This window comes from Stegodyphus dumicola, chromosome 6 (assembly GCF_044657685.1).
Source record: "Stegodyphus dumicola isolate Sdum_Otavi_A_Nest chromosome 6, ASM4465768v1".
NCBI classification, from domain to species: domain Eukaryota; kingdom Metazoa; phylum Arthropoda; class Arachnida; order Araneae; family Eresidae; genus Stegodyphus; species Stegodyphus dumicola.
The window spans coordinates 216,447,644-216,467,425 of record NC_140773.1 but is presented as its reverse complement, the minus strand read 5'-3'; the positions used below and the strand labels follow the sequence as shown (position 1 = coordinate 216,467,425).

At 28.6% G+C, this 19,782-nt stretch overlaps 1 protein-coding gene across 1 annotated transcript in view; it reads right to left on the bottom strand.

The window, feature by feature from the left end:
- Positions 1–6,338: 6,338 nt before the first annotated feature.
- ERp60 (disulfide-isomerase A3) overlaps positions 6,339–19,782 on the bottom strand; it is a 30,709-nt gene continuing 17,265 nt past the window's right edge. Inside the window, exons 6-13 of the mRNA XM_085819507.1 lie at positions 19,393–19,506; positions 18,565–18,665; positions 15,826–16,018; positions 15,608–15,710; positions 13,441–13,569; positions 13,225–13,301; positions 7,816–7,873; positions 6,339–6,656 (exon numbers count right to left, since the gene is read on the bottom strand). Coding sequence (XP_085675633.1) covers positions 6,549–6,656; positions 7,816–7,873; positions 13,225–13,301; positions 13,441–13,569; positions 15,608–15,710; positions 15,826–16,018; positions 18,565–18,665; positions 19,393–19,506 — 883 coding nt within the window. The 3' untranslated portion in view covers positions 6,339–6,548. The remainder of the gene's footprint in view (positions 6,657–7,815; positions 7,874–13,224; positions 13,302–13,440; positions 13,570–15,607; positions 15,711–15,825; positions 16,019–18,564; positions 18,666–19,392; positions 19,507–19,782) is intronic.

Here is a 19,782-nt window from a genome sequence, read left to right as displayed (position 1 = left end):
TCACAAAACTATGTCTAGCAAATATAAATTATACAGTTTGTAATTTTTTTGGTATCTCTTTTTTCTTATATTTAACTTTTATCCTGCCTTTAAAAGATATTCATATTGCATTTTCAGTTCCTTTTTCCTCCAAATAAATACAGACTTGCACATTTCTTTATCATATGGTCTACCGATTCTGAACAAATCTTATAAAGCCTAATAGATTTTCATATCATAAAATCATTTTAAACCAAAGCATGTGTATGTCTATCACATAACTGAAATACATCACAAAAATATTCATTTTTTATTATTTTATGCTACAGAAAACGCAAATATACTCATAATGTTCTTTCGTTCAGCAGAAGTGTTGGTTTATATTTCAAACACAGATGAACTCTTTTAAACACTTTACAAAAACATCTTGAAATTTCTTGTACAAATCGTACCTCAAAGTTTGACTTTTCGTTCTGTAACACACACAAATTCTTAATATAATGCTGTCATCTATCACAGAGCCTCATAAATACTACTGTATTCAAACTTAACACAGCCCTGACTTTCACAAATTACGTAAATTATTAATAAATGATAAACTTCAATATTACCTGTTGTGTCCTATGCTTATTCATAATTTTCTAAATATGATAAATGAAATGTCAAATGTTCTCAAAGAGCTTAAGAGTTTAGTGCTAAATAAAGTAGTGTCAATTTGAAATACGTATTGTAAGTTAGAACAAATGTGTTAAAATTTTTAAATTAACTACTATACTGGATCATTATTTGGAATTCATGTTAACATTTTCTTTTATGTGTGCTGCTCATGCAGAATTTTATTTGCCAAGTATAATAAATGTCACATATTCTCAAATTTGCAATAATCTCAAAACCTGTAATATTGCAGTGACAAAATTTGAAATATGTATATTTTAGCTTAGGTCAGAATGACTGTTGTAAAAAATTGGAGACTTAAAAATAACATTATTGGTTGAAAAAATTATTCCAAGTTGGGAAAATGTGACAAGCTTTCATTTCCATGTTTGAATTTTAATTTTACGTGTATTTCAGACTTAGTTTTGAAATTGTCACAGATCTGGCTATAAATTCTAATTTTAATAATAAGTACAGTGGGGATATTCTGCTCTGTATTAATTAAACTTCTATGCATTTTGTGAAGAAAGCCAAGGCTGGTTAAATTTGAATATAATAGTGGTTTTTGAGACTTTGCAGTAGACGATGACAGATTAAGAATCCCTGCGATGCAACCACATGACAAAAAATCAAGTTTAAACACATATTAAGTGGTTTAAGAAAAGATGTTTACATGAAAATCAAAGATATTTTTGTGTAGTGTTTCAAAGAGTTAATTTGTATTAATAATATAAATCAATTCTTCGGCTAACATTGAATAAAATGAGGTTTCTTTTACAAAGTACAAAAATGACTCATAGAAGAAATTTATCTTTCCCAGATTACAGCTTTAACACGTTTTAGTTTTACACAGAGTTGAGCTTAAGCTATTCATATAAGATTCCTCATAAAAATGCAGTAAACAGAAATCTTGTCTTGTATTCAGAGCCGACAATACGCGTTTTCCTGCTCGATGCAATAGAAATAATATTTTACACATTTGTTTCACAGCTTCCTTATAACCCACATACGACACCTAATTTTTAATTATTTTCAAAACTGAAAAATGCTGAATTAATATTTTCAATTCTGATAGCAAAGCTGCTATGCGCAAATTCACCAAAAGCAAACTACAGACTTCATAAGCAGAAAGAAGTGAAAATCACATATATAGGAGGAAAAAATGCAAACAATAAAATGGTAAGCAACCATGTTGAAAAATAATATATATACTAACAGATTATTTTCCTTCATTATTTTGTCTTGAACCTCTATGACGAGAGACCTTACTTATTAATATCCCCCTTATATATAATTAACATGCTTTCGTGTTCCCCGTTCATTAGTAAAAGGAAGCTTGTTAACTCTCCGAGCAGCGCAGGATTTTAGATCTGCCATGAAGACAGAATACAGAAGAATTTAAACAGAATTTATTGAGTTTGTATAATTACTTATTTTAGTCTGTACTTTCCTAAACTTGCATTCATCAAGATATTTACATTATTAAAGAAAGTAAGAAAGCAAAATATCTTAAATTATAAGCTAATATATGCCATGTAGCAAAATTTTTGATGACCGGATAAAGCCGGTCATAATGCTCAGAGGGTCAATACCCTTAAAATGCATTTGATGCCAAAAGTAAGTTTTACAAGAGTGCTAAAGAATTTTAAGAATAATAAATTGCTCCTAGTTAACAGCAGAAACATTAGTTACTGCACGTAGCACAAAATTTGTTTTTAACAGTTTTATTTTTGTGTTTGGAAAGTAATATATATGTGTTTTATGTACAGTAACGACTATTTAATCTTGATTTTTTTCTTTATTTTGTGCTTGAAAGGTAAATATACATACATGTTTAGGTAAATATACATACGGATATATATACATGTTTTATGTACAATAATAATTAGTTCATCTTATATTTCTTTGAAAAATTTAATTATATTTTAACATATTAATTTATTTTGTTCCGGAGACAATGCTGGCAAACAAGAACTTTGATATTTTCCACATATGTAATAACATATACATGCCAGTTTTGCTTAGAAAATTCTCCATGAAATCATCCCTTTCCTTAGGCAGAGAGCCCTTATGTGTTGTGCTATAAATAGCTAGACAAAAATGATTTCAGTCTTGCACAAAGTGCTACAAGAAATTTCTCGATACCTCTGTCCGATACCCATTATCGATTGCCTATTCAATTTTGATATACCATTCAGTACTTAAGTTACTAGCATTGCTCAGTCACTTCAATTATAGACAATATAACTTTTAGAAACGAAGTATAATTTTTGAAGACTATATAGCTGTTATATACTACCAAGGACTATCAAAAATTTAAAATTAAGTATGTATACATATAGAGTATGTGTAGAGTTAAAATAAATCTTGCTGGGATGATCTGGACTGCATGACCACACTTGTTAGACCAGTGTTCTGGTTTAAGAATCTAATGCAGGGTTAAAAGTTCCATCTTCCATATGCTCATTTAGATAGAAATTATTGGGAATAATAGATTCAGAGATTTTAATAATGAAAACTGGGATGACTTACTCAATTTCAGAAATTAGTGCCTAAAAGCATTAAAACCTTATTTATAAGAGTATTTCAAATAGGCTATATACCTAAATATCTCAAACATTACATACGACCACGATTACAATTTAAGAACCAAATCAAATAACTTTAGCTTTCAAATGACAAAATTCTCATCTACCGATACCTTTATATTGGCCCTGCAAGATTACTTGTTTATTAGTGACCGAGAAACAATGGCCCAGTAATTAAAAGGATTTATTAATATTTCAAGAACTTCATAACAGCAACTGCAGTTGACACAATTAATGCAAGTTGTCCATTAAAATCATCATAAAATGTCTAAAGTGACAGGAAACAAGTACATTTCATGCAGCATCACAAGGCAAATAATATTTTACTAAAAGAGAAAAACATAATTACCAAATCTGAAATGTTGATTTTAATCTTCCAATAACTAAGGCACAATTCAAAGTAAATGCAACATATTAATGGGATATTAAAATGTTTTATGTAATAACTGCTACAACACCTTATAGTATATTTCTGCACATAGGCAAAGAATTTTTGGAACTTTGTCCAAAGCTAAATTGGGAATCAGCTATATATGGATCTGTTAGTCCCACCAAAAAATGCAAGTACTTTTCCATTAGCTGGAGAGTGATAAATTACTAAATATCACACCTTTAGTTCGTATTTTTTTTACGAAAAAAATTTTAGATAAATTAGATATTCGTTTATGTCAATGAGTTATTTTATTTTTGAAATTGTTTATAATGTTTGTTTGGTGCATCATTGCTAAACGATCCAATGATGAAATTTGCACCCACTTTCTCCACTCTCGAACTTCCTTTTTCATTTACATAGAAATGCCAAGCAGCCATACTGCTACAATTTTAATCAAACACTATCACCTGTAATTTAAAATTTGCCATACAAGAACTTCTCTTCCCACTCATCTTTTGGGCAAAATTTAAAATGCGCCATTTTAAATTTTAATAAGTATTATATTTTATTTACAGGTAACAGAGATCAGATACAAGAAAAAAAATTATGGAAAAAAAAGGTCCCAGCTTCAGATAGTTACTTAAAACTATCTTCACTGGCATCTACCCATTCCCATTTTACCTGCTTGGCAACATTTTCACCTTTACAGTGACATATTTGAACATTGAAATTTTTCCTCATTTTGACTTATATTCAGGGTTTGAATTTTGGGTAAATTTTTGAAGAAAAAACTCACTTTCAGCTTATACAAGGATCAGCTTATATTTGAAAATATACCGACACTTTGTTGTGTTGCTCACAATGATTTACATAACGCAAGGCCTAAAAGAGATGCCTATGGGATGCAAACTAAAAACACCACATAAAATGAGCATTGTTAACATGAGTACCTTTGCCATATATATATATATATAAACGTTTGAGATCAGTTGGAAAAATTTGCATAAAAACTTAAATAAATCCAATCAATCATGATTAAAGGCTGTATTACTATATAAAATGAAAGTGTACCAATACATTTCTTCCATTGCAAACTAAAATCAATTCCATAACTGTCCAATAGCTGATTGACAAGTTTCTCTTAACCCTACTAGTTAAGAAATTATACCATTCATTGCATTCATATTCAGATCTTTCATAACTCTCAGCTACCTTAACAGCTTAAAGGATTAAGACAATAATTAAGACACAAGCTTAAAGGATGATCTGCAATAACTGTCAAGTGCAATTTCATTTGTCACTGTAAATTTTGTTGGGCATTTTCATGCTGTCCATTCAAATCACAAATGTTAAAACCCTCAAAATTTTTAACTCAGTTTTTAGATAATATTCAAAGCAATTATTCAGAGAAGTTTATTATAGCATTTCTTCTTTTTAGAATCGCCGGCCTATTTTAGCTCCACTGAACGAAAATAGGCTCAGTTTTACTTTAATTTTAAAGTTTGATTTAACCCAGTTAACATATTTGGTAGCCTTTTCTCAACATTTTTTAAATGATCTTTCTAGTGGTAATTCCTTTAAATAATAAATTATAGCTTCTTTCCACTTTCTCATTAGCTCAACAATAAGTAATACAACACTGAAAATCAGAAATGGGCTGTTGTCCAATAATTATACAAAAAGAAGTGATATCAGATGAGCCGTCTTTTCTAGATCCATATCAAGTGCAATATATCGAGACAGGATAACAATATACAATGTTGCGTTTGTAAAGTGAAAATAAGTTCTCAAAGCACATGTAATGTTTATTAAATGCCTCTAAAAAATACAAAAGTATATGTGATGCATTTGGTATGATGAACAGCTAATATAGAATGCACAACAACAATTGTGACAGTCAAAGGAAACAAGTAGCAAGGAAGAAAATCCATACCGAGTTTTGCTTTATATCCAAGTAATTTTATATATTACTAAATTAATGATCAATTTTTGTCCAGGTCTTCTCTTTACAGCCTTTTTAGATGTATTTGACACAAAACTCCAGACCTTCTGTTTAGATCTTTAAAAATAGTACATGCAGTTAAAACAGCACACATAACAAATCCATCAAAGACTCAAGAAAGATCAGAATACTTTACAATAACATGACTTCACTTAATGTTCCAATTTGTAAAAAAAAAAAAAAAAAAAAAAAAAAAAAAAAAAATACATAACCATTAAGTGTTAAATAAACCTTGAGTTCCCCCCTCCCATATATGATAGAATAACAGCATGTGAAATGTTAAAAATGCTCCACGCTAAATTAAACTTTTACTATTTCCATCCTTACACTTTCTTCCAGGTTTCACCATTCACATCAGTTTCAAATGACTTGAGTTTTTCTAGGATTCTTGTTTCAGCTCCTCTAGAATTCACTCTTTAAGTATGTTTTGCTTTTTTCTAATGTGTCTATTCTCCACATTCTTTTAATTCTTGCAGGCTTTCCTACAAGCTTGCTGAAACAAACTGTTCTTGGTTTCTTTCGATTACTCCCCTTCTTGATAAAATACAACTTGATGCTAGTTCCATAACTCCTGATCAACTAAAACAATCTAAATGTTTCAATTCTCATAATGTAGAAACCCCAAATCATAAGTATTTCAATATAAATTTGAATATTATTTTATACAACTTACATTTAACAACTCTGCTTTCTTAATATAAAATGTTTACAAGAAACTATTTTCAAAAAGAAAATATACAAATTTATCAAAAAGTATTTTTATTATGAAAAGACAATGCACTTTAGGTCCCTCAATTTTGCTTAAGTCTAACAAGAACAAAATACAAGTAACAATAACATGATGAAGGGTGCCCATGCATCAATTTGTTCACACTTAGCATGGAAAAAATTATGATTTGATGTTGGACAAACTATGTATCTTGAAATAATAGTCCCTAAAAATTCCCCAAATCTAAAGTTCTTCTTTAGATTTCTTTTTGCCAGTTCTTTCATAACCTTTCAGTTCCTCAGTAGCATGCTTGGAAATGTAACTCACGAAGTCCTTCAAGTCCCGACCACCCTAAAAATGAAAAAGCTTATGAGTATGCAATAATAGCAGTGTGTCGAGAAATAAGAATTACCATACAAATAAACAGGGTTGCCACTCAAACAGGAAAATGAAATTCCCAGACTTTTCCAGGCGTGTTTTAAGAAAATTCCAGTCTATCCGCTTAATGCAATTAGCTGTGCTAAGAGGTAAATTAATTATGGTATCACTTGAAAACACAAAAATTTGCCAATTACATATGACTACATATATATATATATATATTACATATGACTTATAATATACAATCCCCAAAGCATTACTATTATAACTATAATAGTTGTTTTCTCCACTGAAGATTGAGATTAGAATCTGCCAAATCTGCTTTAAAAAATGTATTTTTTGCAGCTAAAGGAAAGAAAAATCTAATAATATTTTTAAATAAATTCAGGTATTTTATATTTATTTAGTAGCATGCATATGCAAAAAATATGTGCATTAAATTTCGTGATGGTACGTCATCGTACTGCTAAAATTAATTTCAGGATTATGCAGAGAAAATTTCCTAAAATTTGAAAGTATTCACTAATAAATAATAAATTTAGAGAGAAGCAACATTAAATGACATAAATAACATTAAAATAAAAATTGAATTAGAATAAAATAATCAATATTTTGGCAAATATAGTTTACATTAATTGGTCACCTCCGTTTATACCGCTTATCGTAATATCCCCAAATACCGTGTATACAGTACATGGAGGCTATTCTAACCTCCATAATACCCTATACTAGGATTAAACTGATTTTATTTTACACGGGAATACGTATTTTCCTTAGTTCAACATGTACTGCATATGCGCATGGGAGTCTCTCGATACTCGAGGTTACTGGAAACTTGTTTTTCTCTCAAGACAATCTGATTGGAGCAGCGAAAATCGGCTCTATGCCAGCTGCCTGAATGATGCTCACGCAATACTTAATTCGCTAAGAAAGTGATTGCTTCCAACGTTAGCGCAAAACTCGCTTTTCCAGATTTTGACTAAAATATTTAAATTCCCTGAATTTTTTAGTCAGTTTTCAAATTCCTTGACTTTTTACGGTTTTCCAGATAGTGTGGCAACCCTGAATAAACTAATTTGGCCAATTTCCACAAAATTTTATTTTCCTATACACAAGAAATGCATTTTACCTCGTATTTCTTAGGACTGGACTTGTGAGTTTTGGGTACCCAGTATAATGTAGGGAATCTGAAAAATAATAACGATATTTTATACAAATCATAAATGTTAAATATATTTCATGCATGTTTTAAATACTTGCCTTATGAAATCAAAATATTATAAGATTAAATTTGCTTACATTCAGAATTAAGTATACATTAAGTAGAAAAAAGGGGTCTATAATCTACATGATTTTATAATTATATACAGTCAAAAGTCTTTAATCCGGACTCGTCAGGACTTCAGCAATTCCGGATTATAGATCATCAGTTTAAATCTGGTAAGATGGCATGCAGAAATTATAAAATAAAAAATATGAAACCGTGATTTATGAAATAAAAAGCAATTATGATCTAAAGGGTCTCAAAATTTACAAAAAAAAAAAAAAAAAAAAAAGCTTTATATTTGTTTACTTTATTTAACATTTCTTTCAACGCGCGCATGCATAAAGCATACATTATGCATAGTCGAAATTAGAAAATTGCAACCAAAAAACTAGTTGATGTGTATTCATGATATTTATAATGACAAGGAATTTGATTTAAATCATATCAAAGACGGAGTACATCGAGATGAAATACTACATTTAGTAAGGAATTATAAGCCGAATAAAATAAAAACATCTGCCCTGAAGATAAGGATAGTGCTGACAGATCAACTTCCATTTCATTGCGCGCTGCGTCGTTCTGGGAAAGCAAAAATCCAGATGCCAGTGTACAGCATGTGTGTTACTATCAAAAAATAGAAGAAAGGCACCCCAAACATTAATGTATTACAAACCACTACTTTTTTCAGAATCTATCAATACTGTAACAATGCTCTATTATGTGATAACCCTGAAGGATGCTTATACTCTCCCAGCAAGATGAAAAACATTCACATTAACCAAGAAGCATCATATTACACTACCACACCTATTTTCAAAGAACAGACTGGATTTTTGATTTTCCAGATTTTGTCTTTAGCATGAACATCACATTTCACACTTTACATGGCTTTAAGTCTTCTTCCAGGCTTTGCAAAACATCAAGTATATATATATCATCACTGTAAGCTAATGTTAATATGCAGTACTCTAAAATTTTCGTTAAAAAGTTATGCCATAAAAAGTAAGAAATGTAAAATATAAGCTTCATATAGAAATCTAAAGATTACAGAATCAATACTAAATCAGCAATTAATACAATACTTCTACTGAAGAGAAAAAAACGAGAATTTGACTGGATTGGTAATTAGAGTCTACTTCCAGTTTAGTTTTGCCAGAAATAATTTCAGGATAAATTCTGCATGAAACATTGAATTTAATCTATGACTTACATCTTCAGCAAGTTTGATTTTAACTTCTAATTTAGATTTTCACTATAAAATTCTAATTTTAAAATGCGATTTAAAACAGAACCTTGATATCTAATTTCTCTTTATTTTCAGCATTAAATCAAAGTATTTTCCTGCAGCTATCTCCAATAATTTTCTTTGAAACTTACCATCTCAAATTTAAACTTTGTGTCTCAAACGAAAGTCAAAGAATTAAAATTTTTAACCTTTCTATCCCAGAAAACATAGCACCAGTCTTCAGTAAAAATGAAGCTTTGCCCATTTAATAAACCCCATGCTTTACACTGGTGGCATAATTCCCTTCTTTAATTTTTATGTTCTAAAGGGCAAGGCATTCAAAACATAAAACAAGCACTCCACACAGAAAATTTTTCCTGATTAACTTTCAATACAACCGCAGGAACAATCAACAAAATTTCAATTACAGTATGCAATGAAGCCTCTATCTCTACATTAACAAATGCTGCATTTTCTCTGTAATAATAAAAGCTTTGCAAATTTAAACAAATCTGAATCTAAACAAAAATGTTTTATAAACTAATAACAAATTAAAAGGTGTTTTTATTCTACATACAAGGTATGCCCATAATGTAGCCAGATAATTTTGTATAAATAAAAAAGGTTATTAACCTTTAAGTAAAATTTATATTTCCTTTAAAATAATTGCCAGAAATCTATATAATTTTTTCAACATTTCTTCAGGTCATCAAAACAGAGTTTACCCATGTTAGAATTAATTGTTCACAAAATATGCATAACATTTATTTAATAAAGACATTTTCAAATCTGCCCTTTTATGGTGATCCTAAGCTTTGAAAATAGGAAAAGAATTAGCTGGTGATAAGTCAATATGGTGGATGATTTAAATGGTGCAATTTCCTCAGCCCCCAGTTACAGCTATCATCTGTTTCAAGCACCAGCTATGATTATTCAAATTGCCAAAATTGCTATATTTTCGACTCAATCTGCGGTAAATTGCTCATATAACTTCTTAAGCTTATCGATATAATTGCTTCAAGATTTACATGCCAATATTGCTATCTACAACCTTCAATAGTTAATCTTAGGACTGTAATATTTAATTTTAGGTATTTCATGATATGCTAAGCAAATTCAAAGATATGCATACCATCTTACATTCTTAAACACAGGGTAGGAAAGTGTGCCAGGAACCTGATTTGTGGGACTTCATCACTTAAGATAAAAGTGCAATTAAATGGTTATACTGTTGTACAGAACAATGCTATATAGGCCTAGGTTGTTGTATAAAAGAAACTATTATCCAGAATAAAGAGATTCTCACTTGCCTTAGCCTTTTCCTTAATTAAAAAAAAAAAAAAAAAAAAAAACTCCCTTCTAAAAATATTGTTTTTAAAGGACAAAGTCATGGTGTAATCAAACATTCCAATCAGAATCACCTTAGTCTTTGATTTCAACACTTTTTTCGTAAGGAAGAAGGTTGTCTTTTTCTTCAAAATATTAATAAAAACCATTACCTTGCCAAATATAATAAATGGCTACAGGTCATATCACTTTCACACTATTTTGGAAGAACAACTGTTCAGCTGCTTAGTACAATTTTTTCTGCTATATCACAATATAAAACAGATAATCAGCACTTTGGAGTTACTGCATGTAAAAGGAAACATTCTCCATTATTAAATGGTTGATGGAGTATTTTATTGATGTTAGTCGACTGGTAGTTGAAAACAACGAATAACTTCCAATTTTTTGCAAAAGGAAAAAATAGTGCATCTTACTTTCTTATTAAGTGAGACAGCAAGCTTAAAAATTGTTTGAAACAGCTATTCATAAAAAATAAACAGATAAGTGATAGCAACGAAGGTCTTATTAATAAATGTAGATTAACAGTGACATTTTTCTAATAATTGTATTAACATTTCTAATGCTAAGTTTTCTAAAACTTGAACTCTTAAACTTAAGTTATTGTAAAAATTGTTCACTGGCACAGTAGCACACAAAAAAAATCTCTTTCCATTTCTATGCTACTCTTATGATTGCCATTCTTTAGTAATATTAATTTTTATGTTTTAGGCATATCTCAATATATTACTATTGTCAGTTTATTCCACAGAAATTAAAACTCTTCAGAAAAGTAAGAATTCAGTTAGCATTCCTGTTCCTTCCTAATCTTGAATAATAAGGCAATGGTTAAGAAAAAATTAAATGTGCTTAAAAAAAAATTTTTTTTTGACAAATTAAGTTGAAAAAAAGAAATTGCTACAAAATTTGGGATACCTTCAAATACTCTTATAAGTAGAATAAAAATTCCACATTAAAAAAATTTTTAAATCGATACTCAGATATGGAAAAATGCCTACAGAAATGATTTGAGTTATGGTATAATGAAAAAATTCCAGTTAATAGCAAATGTTACAGCAGAAAACTGCATTTTACTAAGGATGTTGGTTACAACCACTACAAATTAAAGGTAACCATAGATGGTGCAAAAACTCAAAGCAAGTAGACCATTTTTAGAAAGTTTTATGACAAAGTACTTTGGTTAATGAAAAAGTCTGAAGAATAGTTTTACAAGAGCTTTTTTCTCTGTTACAAAGCTAAAAGTTAGATATGTTTAAAGCCAATGAAACTGAGTATAGATACAATACCCAGTTTCATCAGATAAACTTCTAGAAACATTTGTTAAAACAGCTGTATTCAAAGTAGGGAAATACCTCATCAATAAAAACTGCAAAGAGAACTATACTATTAACTGTAAATCTAAGCTAGAGATGTACTGAAAAATTTTTGATGATTGGACAAGATACAAAACCCAAGTATTCTGCTAAAACCTGATCATTTTTTATGACATAAAACAAAGATTAAGTTTGAGCAATTCCAAAAATCTTCATCGATTAGCTGAAAAAAATTGACAAAATTATGAGTACAAGTAAAAGAATTCTTTTCTTTGATAATTGGCCTATTCCAATGTTCAGATTAAAAAAAAAAAAAGTAAAATTTTAGCCAACTAATAAAATTTCAAAGTTACAATTTTTAATATAGGAATCATCCAGAGTCGGATATAGATAGCATACATTTAGAAAATTAAAGATCATATCAAATAAGGTAAATCTCATCTTACCATCAATATCGTATGCCATTAATATGACTGTTTAGAAAAATGTCACCAAAGAAATAAAACTGCTTCAAACCAAGCATTTTAGAGGAAAGAATGAAAAACCAAACAATAAATCTACAAAAGCTTTAAAAGGACAGCGCCTCTAGAACAGTGGAAAATTTCTTAGAAATTAAATGGTACAATTTTCAGAGAAAATTTCTTGAAGTACAATATGCAAGACTAACAGATGGCAAAATTGTTACACATATATATAATCTTCAAAACGACAGTTTAAAAAGCAGAAGTTGCTAACATGCAAAATTTTTTGAAATCCTCTGAAAATAATGATCCCGAATTACTGCTTTATAAAATCTTGTCCAGGTCCAAAAAGATATCTGGTAATTTGTAATATTTTTGCTTAGGTAGTTTTTTTTTTCTCCCCCTCCATTACTTGCTGTTAACTTAATACCTCTAAACTTTTGATACTGCTTGTATTTTTTAAGATATTTAAAACTAAGCATTTAAAATTTTTATTTATATGTATTCTTTATCAAACTATGAATGAACTTTTACTGTAAAATTTATCAAAAATTAAAAAATTATATTGAAAAATCTGTTTAATATTTTTTTAAATTTTATTCCAGGAGATTACAGATTCTGTATTTAGTTTAACTGTAAATTTAATTCAAATTCACTTGCTATAAAACTCACTATTTCACAGTTATGAAAAACTTCAGTTTTAGTACATTTGAACGATTATTACAAATAAATAAAACTGAATTATGTTAAAAATAAAAACATATCACTGTTAGATTGATTCCAAATTCTAACTAATCTTTTTAGTTAATGGTATTTTAAGAAATTTCATTTGCCAAAAATGTGTTTAAAAAACTAAATTTATATTGACAAAGATAAACATCTGTAACTTCCAGTTCTAACTGATAGAGCATTACTACAGACTTACCCATGAACTTCAAATGGAGGAGGAACATCATTAGCAGTAGCATCCATTTTCACAATTTCAACATTTTCACCTTCCATCTATGTAATTCAAAGAATGATTAATAAATTATTTATGAAGAGAAAGTCAATTTGATAATTATGAGTAAAACAAAATATGTAAATATCACCTATTACAAACATTTTTTAATTTTAAATATCTTCAGAATCAGTAACATACCTCTTTTCCTAACTCTTCATAAGTAGGAGCTAATTTCTTACAGTGACCACACCAAGGAGCATAGAATTCAATAAGCACATCTTTATCATTATCAGTTACAAGTTCTTGGAAATTTTGTGCTACAGCAATCTAAAATAAATTTTAAAAGTAAAACATTAACTTAAATAAAATATGAAAACAGTATAAATTTTCAAATTTAATCAGTTATTGTATTTACTGAAAAATAAGACTCCACCACCCAAACAGGATAGTGGTTAGTGACTGACTAAAAAAGGCCTGGATATGAATCATGGAGAAGACATGGCTGTTTGTAAATGTGTCTGTGTGACATGGGGACACTAAATATGTGGCGAGCTGAAGTCCTCTTGAAAGGTTGGTGGCAGGGAAAAAAGGGATAGGAGACCCTCTGACCCAGAGTGCTCTCTTCTTAAAACAGAAAACGGAACCGAGCTAAAGTCGCACTGTCACCTCTATGGTGCTCAAGGCTCTTGCCAATGGCAGGTGCATATAACTATGCCAAGATGGATATCGTAGGCTTGTGTTGACCATTGTCAGACAAGCAAGATTGATAACAATAAAAATCTCCATAGATTTCAGGATAACTTTTAACAAATATAAATATATATGAATATTTAATTAAAGCAATACACAGTTACTTATTTGTTTTCACACACTTCAATAACCAGTACAATAGAGGCTGAAACTGAAAATGCCTAGGTGGACATGGCAAAATTAATGATAGTTACACAGTTTACATACACAGCAATCGCCTGATGTTTGTTTAGAAATTTAAATAGTATAATTGTTCTATATAGTATAACAAATAAATCCATCCTCTCATTCTGCAGTTTCATTCAGCAAACTACCCATATATAAATCCTATCAAAGTTTAGAACAAAAATATTGGTCCTATTTTAAATTAAATATATTTATTATTAAGTGGTTTTATTTTCAATTAAATATATTTATTATTAAGTGGTTCTATTTTCAATTAAATACTATAACTGCCGTGTCAGTAAAATCAAAGTAAAACAATTTCAAGTATTTACAGCAAAATTTTAAATATTTCAATATTAAAATACTTGATATTAAATCACGACCAGTACTTAAATTGCATGCTATTGTAGCATAAATTAGAAACTTCAGATGCATTTTTATTAGTATTACATTCAATTTATTTAACAGCAAAGTATCTTTAGTTGCTGATGCTAGACAAAAACCAAATTACAGGATCATAGTAAAATTCAAAAACTTTAGGTAATTTACAGTCAAAAAGTAAATTTGGCATTTTGAAAGTAATTTAAACTTTAAAAAATTGACCAAACTAAACACTTGAAATGGATTGTTGAAAGTTAATTCTGAAACAGATTTCAAATTCCCTTAAATACAAAAAAGCTATATAGTGCAGAAAGAGATCCACAGAAAAGTAAAGTGTACAGTTTATTAATTTTTATACCATTTTAAATATATGAACCATCATATATTTAATTAAGGTACTTCATAATTAGAGAATTCTGAATATTTTTCAGATTATATTTTAATACAAACATATATATTACATTTTTAAAAAATCTTAATTTTAAAACAATTGCATAAATTACATATTTTGTATATTTTGTTACATTTACAAATATGTCAATCTTAAAAATTCTAATGACGGCATAATATTGAACTGCATATCCACCACAGAGAATCTAACCCAAAACCAAACATTTAATCAACTCGTACGAGCAAGAAGCGACATGTTACAAAAAACACACTTCTAAAACAGCCAAAAACATGTGATAAAAATGAATCAGCGGATGTGTTAGAAATCTTAATGTTAAAAAGTTCATTAACTTAAATATATATACACAAGCACAACTAATAAACTAAAATTAATTATGCAAACTAATTCAACTTTGTGCATAATTTATATAAAATTTACAAAAGAAATTTTTCTTTAAAAATACTCTGCTTAAAAACTACCATTCTACACGCATTTACTTAAAAATACTGTTATAAATGTCAAATCTGGTAAAATTTTAATCATAAAATTAAAGTACTTTGAATTGTTCTGTGTCAAAAATTTATCTAACAAGTGAACTATTCTAACAAATGAATAATATAACTAAATTTTAATACAAACTTAAGGGCTAATTCATTTTTTAAATAAAAATATATTTACTTTAACAGGTCCATCATTTTTCTCAGGCAAAGGTTCAGATTTTAAGTGAGGTTCAAGACTTCCATCCAAAAATTTTTTCACAAATTCTTCAAAATTTTCAATGCTGTAAATAAAATATTTTATATCTAAAAGGATCAAAGAAACTGCTAGTTAGAAAAATAAAAACAGCTAATTTGAAACAAAAAATAAAGTCGAATAACTAAATTAAAAATGCAAACCTGAATTCTTCTTTCATGTTGAATTTTTGATTAGCTTCATTTCGGGCAGCAATAATAGGCTTGTCACCTTTAGGTGACAAACCATAATCTTCTACTTCAGCAGAAAACTTGTCCTTGTTACTTACAGCAAAATGTACCTGGTCTTTATATTTCTGAGCAACCATCATGATACGATTACGCCAATAGTTTGTACCTTAAGAAAATAAAATGCAGAATGGTGGTTTTATGCATGTTTGTTGAATTAAGAAATTAGTAAAAAATTTATTAACAATGAATTTCTTGGAATATCTGCATTATTAAATTATAATAAAATATCTAAAAACTTCTTTGAACAATTTAAATAGATCATTGATAATTTCAAATACTTTTTTCATCCTAATTTAGAAGACAAAAATACACAGCTATCCATGTTATTTAAAATAAAGAAAAACATAAATGATCTTTAATTGGAGAAATAATATTACTCAATACTAATTTTAATGAATAGATACAAAAGCAGTATATACTAAGTTACACACAAAACAAAGGGTAGCTCTAACCATATAAATTTAATTATAAAAAAGCAGAAATAAGAGGATGCAAAATTCTACATAATCAAGAATAGTTTATTAGATGTTTTTTAATCAAATGTATTATCACTAAAGTTTACTTCAATATAAAAAATTCTGCTATTCTTCATATACCTCATTTATATTTAATTATTATTTGATGGCAATATTAGGTTAAGTTTTACAACTTGTAGATAGATCTTACAAGATGGTCTTAATTAACAAGAGCGTTCAAGCAACAAAATGATTATACATCTTAGTAACAATATAATTAAAAAAACCTTCTAGTTACTCTATGAATTTTTCTTAAAATATGTATCGGTGAATTTTACATCCTTATTAGACTGGGAATTCAAAACTTACTGTATCAAATTTAAAATACTCATCTACAATTAACACAAACCTAACATTTTCATGAATTTAACATTTAAGATTTTAAAAGACCTTAAAAGATTTTAAGATCTTCTTCCAAATAACCTACATAACCCAATACATTTCACTCAAGCTTTGTTATAAACTTCTTCGAATTCACGAAGTGTACCTGATTGTATACACTTAAATAATGCATGTTTATACTATTTTTAATTTTGCTTAAATAATTCATAAAAATTCTCACCTATTGATTAAAAATGGTGAGGAAGTTGAAGGATTTTTTTCCCAACTATTCCACTGACACAACTGAAAACGTGACTTTAGTAATGTAAAAATTCAACTTCCGAAAGATGCAATTTACAAGTATTATAAATGCAGGAATATTCTAATAGCTCCAATATTTATGATATAAAAAGTAGAAAAATGCAATATTTCTTGTTCATTTTAACTATAAAAGTAAACAGTACTATTACAGCTATAAATATCATTAATAAAAAAGGCATTATCTAAATAAGTTCCTATAACAAAATAAACCATAACCAAATTAAAATGTTCCTAATTACTATAAGCTGAGATAAATATCAAATCAATTGTTATTGAAACACTTGGAAATCTTCCTCAGAATAATCCAAAATTCACACTTTCTGGCAATGAAATTCTTGCACAGTTTAAAAGGGATAAAAATGAACCAACTGTGAAAGAGTTAAGTGACATCATAATCAAAATTTACTGAATCTACAGGCGGCAAAAAAAATGCTGATAAAAAATTCAACCCTTATCACTTGGCATATGGTTGATGGAAGCATTACATACATTTACGAAATTTGCTACAATATATATATTCATGTTCTATAAGAATGTCTTTAAAAAAGAAGTTGATCATTTATGAAGTAGACTGATGTTCAAATTTTATTTGAGAAGTTTTCACTGAAAATCACTGGTTATGATTTCAAAGTAAAAAATAATTAAATACGATTAAACTATGAATTTAATTAGAAGTTCATTTCATTAAATGTTAGCAGAATTATAGCTATTTCTTTGCTTTTGAATACATGATATAATGCAAAAAATCAACTCCTGGTAGTATACTAATTTAATCTGATAACCTAGTATCTTTGATAGTGTGGCATCAATGAAGTTCTGAATGTGTCAGATTATTGGACTTGTGCTATATTACTTGAAGGAAATACTTTTACAGAGTTTTCCTAAAAAAGTTTTATGTATAATATATTAACTAGGTTACTTTAGCATATAGATAATCAATCAGCAACTTTACTCAAAGTATACAGTTGCTAAAAGAAGGAAATTTGTTTAATTGGTTAAAGGTTTGCATTTCTGCTAAATTTCAAAAACATTTAATTACCTCTGTTCATACTTTCAAATTATTTAATTACTTCTATTCTGATTGTGGGTACGAACAAAAAATTTGTTTTTATAGATTATAATTTTAGTCTGTTATATGTATGTATGTGCAGTAGATAATTAACAAACGTTTTAAAAATGATAGCTTTAAATGTTACATCTTTAAATTGAAATTCTAGAACATATAAAAAGTTACAAATTAGGAAAATCATTGGGAGAACTAATCTAAATTTGTCGAAGTTTTCAGAAATGGTCTGAGGGTCTCCCCCCCCCTTTTCCTCTCTCAAGGAAGGGAACAAACTCAAAAATTAAAATTTAGAAATACATTATTAAACAGTCTAACTTATAATTAAAACACAAATTTAGAAAATGGAAATATGATATTCATAAAAATTATATTTGTTGAAGAAATATTTCAAATAATTACTTAAAAAACACAAAATAAGAATAAAATTACCTTTAACATTTTTCACGTAATCAACATCGTAGTATGCAACAATAAGCGGAGCTTTAAAATCATCATGATTATCATGTGTTCTGTGTCCAACAAGACCATGGCTGTAAAAATTGCATGATTTTAAAGCCAAGAAATATATTGAAAGTATTATATTCATTGAAACATTAAAAGATTTTTTATGATGCTTAGAAAATTTAAATTACACACAAGAAATAACTGCCAAGTTTTATTTATTTAACTGCAAAAATTTAATTTTCAAATGAAAATAAAATGAAAGCTTAAAAGAAAAATTAGGTTAGGTATGTAATTACGGCAAAGCCTCGAGGGCTATCTGCCTAATGGGAGAGGATGCCTTCGTGGAGGACTTTCTACGGGAAACTGGCTCGTATACACAGTACATGAGGGGAAAACCACAAAAACACCCATGCAGCCAGCTCATTCGCGGGATTCGAACCTCGGACCGAACTGCCAGTGTTTAGCGACTTGACCGCTCAGCCACTGGTGGGCGCCTAAAAGAAAAATTAACACAGCAAAATGTCTATTACAGGGTTGCCACTCAAAGATGATAATGAAATTTCCTGACTCTTACAATTGTTTCAAGAAAATTCCAGGCTATCTGTGTAGTGTGCTAAGGGTAAATTAATTATGGTACCACTTGAAAACAAAATTTTTCCAATTACATAAGACTTTATATATAATCCCCAAATAGCGAGTTATTTTCTCCACTGAGAATTGAGATTAGAATCTGCCCAATTGAGACTTTTCAGGTAGCATAACAACCCTGATATGAAACACATTAAACATCATATACTAATTCAAATTACTTACTAGTTCTCTTTAACAAATTCTTTAATTTCATCTTTATCAGCAGAACCAGCATATTTAACTTCATTTGGTTCAAACTTGTTCCAGTATTTTTTTGGACGTAACAAAACAATATCACTAAAAAGGAAAAGATTATAAAACTTGTTATCTCTGAAGAATACAACATGAAATGAAATATTAATTACACATTACTAACATTGATTTCAGTAAAAATAATTTCATGCATCACACTTTTAAAGATGTTAAAAGGTATTACAGAACCATTATTAAATTGAACTTATAACACAACCTTACTACTCGTGACAATGTTAAGTAACTCATGACAATGTTTCTTCCATTACAGATAAATTCATAACTATATTTTAAAATGCAGTTCAATAAAAAAATATACAC